This window comes from Mandrillus leucophaeus, unplaced genomic scaffold, assembly GCF_000951045.1.
Source record: "Mandrillus leucophaeus isolate KB7577 unplaced genomic scaffold, Mleu.le_1.0 Scaffold873, whole genome shotgun sequence".
Lineage (NCBI taxonomy): Eukaryota > Metazoa > Chordata > Mammalia > Primates > Cercopithecidae > Mandrillus > Mandrillus leucophaeus.
This window is the reverse complement of record NW_012109508.1, coordinates 327844-338607: the sequence shown is the minus strand read 5'-3', so window position 1 is coordinate 338607 and position 10764 is coordinate 327844. Positions and strand designations below refer to the sequence as shown.

The following is a 10764-nucleotide window of genomic DNA, read 5'->3' as shown; positions in this document are numbered from 1 at the left end:
GGTGTTCAAAGATGAGCATAAGGATTTCTGCTTGAAAAAAATGCCACCCGTAAGTGTCCTAAGATCAATGTTTTAGCATGTGTCTGCACACTTTATTTTCAGAGTTAAAATGCAGTCCCCCCTTCTTCTTTTAAAAAATCTATTCTAATACATTTTGTTGTGGCAAAGAAGAAAAACTTATTTCAAGTTAAATTTTTCACGTAATGCATATTTCGCATACATATATAAAGACCCTCCAAAAACCATTGCTCACGTAATAATTTATTAAGTCAATTTCAACTAAACATTGCTACCATTGCAAAAGCATTTGCTCTGAAAAGGGACTGAAAAATGCATCATAAAGTTACATAGTTCAGCAACAATATCAGTATTGATTATGTAAAGTAAAACTACTGGCAAATGTCATTTAAGCTTACCCTGTAATTTTTAATCACTTTATAATGAGCAAATGTGTCACCTTAAAAATGTACCAGTGGCGTTTACAAATTCTTTCAAACTCATTTACAAATACAGTAATAAAAATTCCTGAGCTCCCTTTTCTTACACCAGTGTTCACCAATCAACATCCACGTAGTGTTTTATTTGACCGACATCCTGTTTCTTTTTCTTAAGAAAATATTTTATCACATTCGTAAAGGTATCTGTGCTTCCAGTCAGTTTGTAAGTATCTGTTTTTAATGTGAACCTGATCATAACAAGAGATAAATGCTTAACATTAGCAGGGGCAACAGGAATTGAGGGGCGGTGTGGGGGATGGTGGAGGAGATGTAGATATAAGAATTCCAGTTTAGGTATTGGGACCTCCAAAGTAGAATGCATCTGACAGTTTCAAAAACAGGCTCAGTTTCATCTGCATGGTTTCGAGGGACTTTCAAAGGTAAAGCCAGCAAAAGTTACTCTGCATATTCTGGCCAGGAAGGTCTCTGTTGGGGGTTTTTCAATAATTCTATTTCTTATCCTTCTCCCCTGTCCCCCCACTGCTCCCTTACCCCAACATTTCAAAGTTTCTATTAAATAGAAGTTGCATCTTTCAGCCCCGAAAAAACTGGGGAGATTTACAAGGTGTAAAACTTGATTAGTAAGTTGTAGGAAACCTGACAAGGTTAAGGTGTCAGATGGGAATCTGGCAAGATGTGGCAATATTTAATTTCTGTTTTCTTTCGGGAAAGTATATTCAATGCTTTTGAAAAATTAGTTACATATTACTTCTCCAGCTCACCATTAATTATATAGATCCTGTGTCTGGTGACTGAGACTTCAAATTTTGCACCTTAAAAATATAAGAGGACCCAAGAATTAAAGGCAGATGGCTTCAATATAAGCACAGGAGAGCTAGCATTTCTTTGACTGAAGCCAAGTTTTTTAGAGCATGATACTCAAGTAAGAAAGAAATTTCTCATTCTTCTGTAAGACACGGCATTAGAGAATTAAGAGGAGGCAGAGAAGAACTTGGAAAGCAAAACCACACACCATTTCACAATTCTGCAACACAAACATGAACAGTAAGTGAAACTTTCTAGTTCTAGATCCATTAAAAGTAAAAGATTATCCATTTGCACTTCATCTGATGGATTTTGTCAGAAAAGCTGTTGTTAGCAATATGGATAAATAATAACTGTTCAAAAGGATTCCCCACTTAAAAAAATGCTTTGGTTTTTCCATTATTTCACAATATTTAAATAAGCTTCTCTTATTGGATCTCCTTATATCTGGTTCCATCTTCCCTCATTTTTCTCAGGCTCCTATGTTATAGGGATGAGGTAAAGGAGGGAAATTTTGTTTTGCAATCATATGGAAGGGTGGACATAGACGGGAAGAACTTTTTTTGTCCAACTTACATAAACAACGTCCTGATTATAGATCTTTTAGCAACAAGAAATGTCCAAAAAAATGCTTCAGCCATGAATGTGTTATTTTGCTCATCTCCATTTCAAATAAAAAAAATAGGGCAAGAGTAGGTAAGGGAATTAAGCATTTATTAAGCCAGGCACTGAACTGGGTATTTTCAATAATGGTGTGAATAGAAATATAATGAACACATTATATTGGGATGTCTAAGATTTTGTTTGGCAGGCATTGTTTTTGGCATGCAATAAAAATGAAGATGTTATGATAGCAGTTAGCATTATCTCCAATCTATTCACAAAGATTTAACTATCCATGTTGTCCCCTCAAAATAGAAGGAGACAAATGAATAAACCCATGGAAAACAGAGAGCACAATGTGCCACAAGCAAAGATTTACAGAATGAAAAAATGCAAAATAACAAATCAGATAACTATAGTCTTCTATAAATCTTTAAGTCTAAGAAAATAGACATTACAATAACTACATACAGAAATGAGTTTTTAAAATCAAAACAAGATTATTCCTGGTAAATGACTGACTTTTCCCACATCATACTATGTTTGATGGCTAAAATCAAATAAGGAAAAGGGTTATTTCTAGGGGGGTTACAGAAGTCAGTTTGTACGAGATATCATTATCATGGCTTTGGACAACTATGAGGTGACTTATAGTTAGGAAAAAATCTGCACTCTATGGTTTTGCTGGTTTTTCATCTGATGACTTACTAAGTATTCTTTCTGAACCTTTCTTGCAGGCAGTTTTTATAAAATGTAAAAATGTAAGAATGGTTATTCAGAAACTCTCGCATAACCCTGCAAAGTGATGAATTAGAAGGTGTGTGTGTGTGTGTGTGTGTGTGTGTGTGTGTGTGTATATATATATATATACACCCAGCAACTTAATTATAACAATTACTTCTAATTTCTCACTTAGTGTTGGGGAATTTTGCTTGGCATTTTCTAGGGAAAGAGGAAAAGCAGAGGTAGTGGTAGCTTTGAAAATATGGAACCTTACGCTATTACGTATAGCTTCACTTCAATATGGCTTTACAGAAGACACAGTCACCCAACAGGCTGGTTCTAGATTGCTTTGGTTTCCACATGAGACTTTTCAATTGTTTAAAATGAATGATGAAGCACAAAAGCAAGCCTCATCACACAAAGAACACTTGAGAAGCTTCAGCAGTCACATGAAACAAAGCCGAGAGGTTGACTTTTAAACAACTGTTGGATTGTACTTTAAGTGTGTAACACCCCAGAGCAGCTGTACAATGAATGACATAGAATGCTTCTTCCAGACAAAGATTAAGAAAAAAATTAGTACATTCACCGTTTCAACAGAAATACATTACATATTTTTTCAGTTTTTTTTTATAGTCATAGGCACAATCATATTGCAACTACATATGGATAAATTGTAAGTTATTAAGTAATGATTTGCATTTGTATTACATGATGAGTTTCACAACATGAGGATTACATATTTCAGTATGGCGTATACTATTTTTGAACCACATAAAGCAATATAGTACTAAATAATGTAACAGTTACTGTGAAGTCAGGAATGCCACTTGGCAAATACATCAAATATGCCACCAAAAACCAGTCAAAGCATGAGACGTGACATCTTTCATTTCTAAACTATATGCAGCTTTGAAGGAAGGACATTAGGACACAAAGGGGAGGTAGTTTCTTTAACAAATTCACAATTAGCTTTTCAGGAATTTCATAAAACAAATTATTTTTCAGAGGTATCTTCACCATATAGTTTTTCAGATAACATGGAAAAAAGATTTTTTTCCTCAGGATTTGTAAAGTGTGCACAAAAGAACTCAGACTACATTTTGAGGTTTATCCAAGTGAAGCCTAATTTGACCATAACTAGTAAAGGTTATTTTTTATATTACTACTTCAGTTGCTGAAGGTTTTAGGGTTTCTTTCTTTTTAATCAGCAGCAAGTAGAATGTTAATGAATAGATTAAGATTATCTGAGAGTTAATTAATAGACTAAGGTTATCTGTGGTCTATTTATCGACCACACCTTATAAACAAGATAGGTTTTTCCTGTTTTGAGACTTTACATGTCTCAATACTTTCTAAATTGAAATCAGAGCATTAAATCAGGGGAATTGATGTGGATAAAACAGCTGCCAGCATGATAGTGTTTGTGAATTATGTACCTCTCTTGGACATAAACTCATAAAATCTGTTCAGAACACTGAACATATTTAGATTTACCATATCCAATAAAATTTGGATTTAGTGGGTTAGTCTCAGCATTTCCTGGAATCCTGAGATGCCCAGATCTCTCTGGAAACTTCCTATTTCCTATTTTACTATCTTTTTCCTTTTATTGAAATGGGTGCCATGAGGGTCCTAGACCAAAACTCACCATCCTGAAAAACAAAAATCTGGGGAGAGAACTCCTGTTTTATTTTCAGATGATATATTTGCTAATCATAGAATAAGTTCAGATCATAATTATAAATAGGATTTCTCTGAAGCAATCAATCTGTATTTTTAAAGCTTCTCCTTAAGACCTCCAGTATCTAGTCATCAAAGTAGCTTGGATTTATTTATTTATTGAGACAAGGTCTTGCTCTGTCACTCAGGCTGGAGTGCAGTGACACAATCACGGTTCACTGCAGCCTCGATCTCCTGGGCTCAAGCAATCCTCTGGCTTCAGATTCCCAAGTGACTAGGACTACAGGTACGTGTCACCATGGCTGGCTAATTTTTAAAATTTTTGTAGAGACTGGGTCTTACTATGTTGCCCAGGCTGGGCATGGATTTATTAATGGCCTTTGAATTAACTAAATAATTAATGAATGTGGGCTTAGTCTCTAAGCATGCAAATCTCTAAATGGGATATACTTGTGGTCTTCAACTTGGCCTTGGATATCTGTGTGACTGATTTAACCTTTGACTCAGACTTTTGCAGTGCCAAAGTCATTGTTTATGAATAATTTCATTTCTTGTGGATCCTATGGTTGCTACTAACTCTTAGGAAAAATAGTAGGCTCTGGAGAAGAAGTAAAAACCCTATAAATACGTAAAGCTAGGAAGGAAAAGGAAAAGCAAGGATGTTAAATCAATCTGACTTGGAGGAACAGATCTCTGTTTTTCTCTTAAGCATTGTCACACAGTTTCACGTGCTCGCTGCTTCAGGCCAAGGGCATGTCAGCAAGGCTTTCTTGCACTGCACCAGGGACACTGACCTGAAACCCTGGATTTCACCTAGATCATGAGAGGTCTTAGAAACCTTTTAGGTCAACCCACTTATTTAACAAGTAAGGAACCTGATGTCCAGATTTTAAAAGACATCCCAGGACAGAGAGCCTACTTAGTCGTGGCGATGTGATTTAGTCTTGGACATTGAGTGCTCAGTCACTGTCTTAGTGACAGTATTATTGTGCTTGAGCCAAAAAGGCAGAAAAGGAAATTTGTTCACTCAAGAACACATGAGACTTTCATCAGTGGCACATCTATGTTAGCAACACTTGGGATGTTAATTCAAAGTCATTTATATTTTTCTGTTTGTGTGCAAAGTTCCAATGTACATGCATTGTTCTCTTCAGGTTTAGGCATGTAAGCCAAAGACATTCAAAAACGTATCAATATGTTTTGGTATGAAGAGTCTCAAATCACAGCGTGGCAGATTTATCCCCAAATCACAGCCAGACTCAATTTCTTATCAGGCAAAGTAAGTCACACTATTCACAACAGCTCTGTGTTGATTCAATTAAACAATACGTCAACATTCACTGAACATTTGCTGGTTGACCCTTAGAGCATTTTGTTGTGCCCTTTCTGGCTTCTTCTCATCTATCTGTCTGTCTGTCTATCTATCTATCTATCTATCTATCTATCTATCTATCTATCTATCTATCTATCTCCCTACAAGGCAAAAGTTACTTTCTAATCAACACATTTTTCCTTGAAAAATGAAAACTTAAAAAAAAAATAAAACTAGAGGAAGGCACTTTGTAAAATGTGCACAAATCTGTTTCTTTCTTGTCTACTCTAAGGAGATAGGGAAGTTGCTAAAGGCAGGGCCAAGTCTTTCTGCAAATGATGGGCAGTGGTGGACACTTGAGGAAAGAGAAAGCCAGAGTTTCCCCAGAGCCAAACTGCTTCTTGGAATGCAGGGGCCTCTGGTTGCTCAATAACTCACAGGCTTTTCACATTCAGCTGGGTCATCACAAGACACACAGCAAAACCGCCCAGATCTTGTGTAGGCAGTAACGGATTGACCCCTTCAGACCAAGCCAGTTAAAGTGAGTCTTTTGCACTTAAGTGACTACCAGGATTGGTCTTAGGCACTTAGGAAAATGTAGAGTCTGTTACATAGCTAATAAATGTAGGATCTGTTAAATATCTGACACAGCGGATACTAACTTGTGCTTATACACATCTGTTAGAACGAATCGGAACCTTTTGCTGTTTGGGTTGTAAGCTACACAAATCACCCACTGCCTAGATTCAGTTTCCATGTGCCTTAAAACTTGAATATTTAGGTATTTGTTTATAAAAATACAACTTATTATAACTCAGAGTGTAAGGACCCATGAGCCAACTGCGCAATGGTTGTTAATAATCTAGGAAGGTGCGAGGAAAAAAATTAACAGCCAGATATAAGAAAAGAGATTTGGGGCTGTTGGATTCAGCAAGGAATGAGCATGGCTTGATTCAGTGAAAGATCATTTTTCTAAAGATTAGTGCCTCCTTTAATATGTCTCTTTTCAATCTCCTGCCTCTTTTTTTAATGCCTCTTTCTACACATATATTTGCACATAATCTTAGAATATGATTCTGTACACATATCACTTATAAAATGCACATGCAATATATTAAGACTAACTGGAACTGACGGTTTAAAAAGCAAAGTATAAAGAGCACATCACTGAAGATTACTTTGTATTTCTATGACGAAGAGCAATTTTTTGTTAGATTAAGATAGAAGGCATTGGTTGGAATTATTTTTGCAGAAAAATATTCAGTGAGTCATGGAAGCCAGGAGTCAGTTTCAAAGGACCTTAGAGGTTATCTGGTCCAACATCTTCAGAGGAAACTGAGGCTTAGAGAGGGGAATTAATCTCTCCAAGGCAAAGCAGTTAGGACCAGAATCCAGGTCTCTTGACTGTCCCCCGCCCCACATGTATCCTTCCATTTGAACAGCTGTCTCCTTGATAGACCACAAAAAAACCTTTTTGTTAGACCACAAAAAAGCTTAATTCAGATAAACAGTGCTAACTGATCACAGAATTAAAGTCTTGGCTTGATGAGTGGCTAATTGGTGTTTTTTAGGGATTTAATTCAAGTCCTTAGCTGTCACAGTTTTTCATATGTATTATACAAAATTATCTGTCAAAAGCAGATTACTTTTATGTTTAGGTTTTCAGACTTTAAGAATGACTGATACATATCTTCTCTATTCTTAGAGAAGAATAGACTATGTTAGGAAAGGTTTAGTCTGCATTGGCTTTGAGGGTGACTGTCTTTGGTTAATGCCTCTCAAGGTAGACTATATTCCTTGGCCTTTCAGAAGTTGTGCATACTTTTGCAGGTCATTCTTTTATGTGAATTCACATAAGATTCGGCATAATGGGAATCTTAAACTACTGATATGTTTCTTTTTTTGTTTTCTTACCTGCAGTGTTGTTCATTGCAAGTCAAACAGACTTGATCTGTCCTTTCCAAAAGAAGATTGTTACTATGCACTAAAACAACTAAAATAACTAAAATAGTGGAAATGGCTGTCTAGAACAGTGCTTCTCAAACTTCAGTGTGCACTTGAATCATTTGGGGATCTTAGTAAAATGCAGATTCTGATGCTTTAGGTTAGAGATAAGGCCTAAGATTCTGCAAACAGAATTTTCAAACACTGCCCAAGTGATGCCTATGCAGTTGGTTCTCAGACAGTTTAAGTATTGAGGATTTAGGGGACTGAATGAGCTTGGACAACTTTCCCACATGCTTCCCTTACTCACATGATATTTTTCATATGTTAGGAAAATGGAGCTTCATATCTATTGCTTTTGACATTCTCAAAACACTGGCAATGTGTTCACTTTCAAACGGGGCCGGGGGGAGACCTCTGAGTCCAGTTGCTATCAGTATGAGCTAGTTGGGAATATTTGACTCCCAGAGGTGAGCTCAAGTTCTCTATGTCCAGCTAGTAAATGGACACAGAGAATAGATTTACCATCAAGTGAAGGGAAAAATAGAGGGAGGGTGTTAGATGAGTCATGGATGCGCCCTTTAAAATGAAGATCCAAGCTTTGACTTCTTTCAGGAAGCCTGACATTGGAACTGACTGGGAGATTCTCACTACCACACTCTGACCTCTGGAGCTATTTCCATTGCTATACAAATACCTAGTTTCCCAGAACCTTTATTTGGACACTTCTGATATGAGCTGTTTCTGCCACTGCCAAGATTTTGCAGTTGAATTTACTTCAGAGAGACACTAACTCCTGGCTTTGCTTAAAATTTTTTTGTGGCTCAAGATTTCTCACAAAAACAAAACCTCTCTCTTTTAAACAGCTGTTAGAAATCATAGCTCTCCCTTTTTATGGTAGCTTTAGGAAGATTCACCCATTGATGAACAGGAGTCCCAGAGGAGCCTGAAACTCCAAGGAGAAATAATTTCTGGTTTGTGGAGAATCCTAAATCCCTAGGTTGTTGGTGGTGGTAGTTGTCGTTTAAAGTGTCCTGGAGATAAAAAGAATCAGATAAACTATACTACATTGTGCTGGAAACTGAATTTTGTCATTCACTTCATATTTCACAGTGGGCTTTGGGTTGGTATGGCATTTTACTCCACAAATGGGAACTGCATATACTACTATGTACTGTAAATACACATTATAACCTCGCAGCAGAAAATACTTTACCCACTGAATACGTAAACAGCTGTACTGGGAAGATAGAAAATAGTCTTTTATTTTACCTAAGTTATAGAAAAATAGTCTTCAAAAATACATTGTTAAACTTACGGGTTTGTATTAAAGTAGAATTTGTATGTACAGTAAGGCAGTAATTCCGTTAGCATCCTGCTGTGGTTTTCTTTTAAAGTTAGTCTTTAGGGAATTTTTTTTTAACTAAGAAAAGACTAAGGTGTATAATAAATTATCTATTATGCTGAAATGAAGCAGGAAAACATCCTAAAAGGATTCACATGAAATTCATCTGCCCCTTGTGTAAGAAAATTTTAATTTCCAAACTATATTCTATAGAGGCTTTAAAATAGAATTTAGGGGGAAAATCCATGCTTAACATATCTAAACTATTTTAAGAAAAAAATGGAGGCATTATTTCTTACTTGCATATCAGCAATGTGTCAGTAAGGTATAGGAACTGATGTAAACAATTTGTTCTGGAATGCATTCTTTCCTTAAATGGTTATATTTGGGTAATCCTAATAAAATGGAGGAGGAGTGTAAAGGTTATGCAATTGTTTTTCAAAAGCAATTTTCATGGCATTTTCCTATGTGGAAAGTTTTCCTTTGTTATCTTTCTATGGTAAACAATTTTCACAATTTCATTTCCGTCTGTCCCATGCCAAATCACGAAAGCCTTTTCCAGAGGATATTTCTATTGGCATTGTCCCTCAAGAATACTAAGCAGTGTGCTTTTATTTCATTGAACACATAATTTTATAACTAATAGCAAAAAGTAAATCTACAAATCACAGTTAGGAAACATAACGATTTGTTCTGGAATCAGCTGCTGGAGAAAGAGGCAAGTGGTTAAAAATGGAGCATGAAAGGAGCTGGGAGCTTTAGTAGTGTCAGTCTGACTATATTCTTGAACATTTCATGTACTCCGTAGTGTTACCTGAAGAAAAATCACATTTTAACCAATCATTCCATTAGTCAAGCTATCAATGAAAGGAGTGCGTAAAACATGCGGGATCCAGGTAATCCAAACCACCCAGCTGGATCCTGCACTTGCTTGGTGTCGCAGTGAAGTTGGCCAGGTCTTTCTCAGCTTGATTCTGTTCAAGTGATGGTGGGGCCTCTTTGGCTGATTCTTCAAAGCAAGCCACATTTTTAGCATGCGGATCCGACACTAACACCAGGATGTTGTTATCCATGACCCCGGACACTTTGGCATACTCCTTACTGTTCTCAGGAGCCCTGGGCTTCTCGGGCTGGCCGCTGTTCTCTCTCTGTTTTGGTAGCAATGATAATGCGCCATCTTTGTTGACCTTGTGAATCTCCACATAATCCAAGGGTGTAGCGGAGCCAAAGGGGGTTTTCTCCTGGGGCAGCAGCCAGGGCGTATCTTGGTCAGTCTTGGAATGGAAGCTATCCACCTCCCTCTGCTGGGCTGCCTTTCCCTCCTCTCTAGACTTAATGGTTTGAGAGGATTTTAAAGCATCTTTACCTGCTTCGTCCAACAGAGTGGCCGGTGCATCTGCAGGGCCCACAGCCAGCTCACACACATCAGTAATATTGTGGTAGGAGGATCTGGGGCTGTGCTGTATTAAGGGCCATGTTGAACATTTGGATCCGCCAGCATGAAAATAGGGGATTTTGCCTTCCATGCTTATGCACTGGGGGTCCCAGGTGTGGGTTGTTTCAGGATTCTCTGGCTTCTCAATGACCTCAGGATCATACAATGTGGAGGGATTGGCCTGGGGTTCCTCACACTTTTCAGACAAAAGGGAAGGGCTGTCGCAGCTCCCCCGGCCTGAGTCAGTGTCAGGATCCAGGTATGTGGGTTTCATACCTTGACTTGGGTGTTCTTTTGAATGGACTGACATTAGATGCTGGTCCTCACTGTCGTCTACTTCTAAATACTCCACCAGCAAGTCCTCATAGTCAGAAGTGGGAGGAAAGTCTTGGCATCCCAAGGCACTCAGTAGTTCTTCAGACTTGCCCTTCTATTAAAACACGGACACAAGAAGAGA

At 37.5% G+C, this 10764-nt stretch overlaps 1 protein-coding gene across 1 annotated transcript in view; it reads right to left on the bottom strand.

The window, feature by feature from the left end:
• Positions 1-243: 243 nt before the first annotated feature.
• PRLR (prolactin receptor) overlaps positions 244-10764 on the bottom strand; it is a 186931-nt gene continuing 176410 nt past the window's right edge. The window contains exons 11-12 of the mRNA XM_011969112.1: positions 2729-10737; positions 244-2688 (exon numbers count right to left, since the gene is read on the bottom strand). Coding sequence (XP_011824502.1) covers positions 9733-10737 — 1005 coding nt within the window. The 3' untranslated portion in view covers positions 244-2688; positions 2729-9732. The remainder of the gene's footprint in view (positions 2689-2728; positions 10738-10764) is intronic.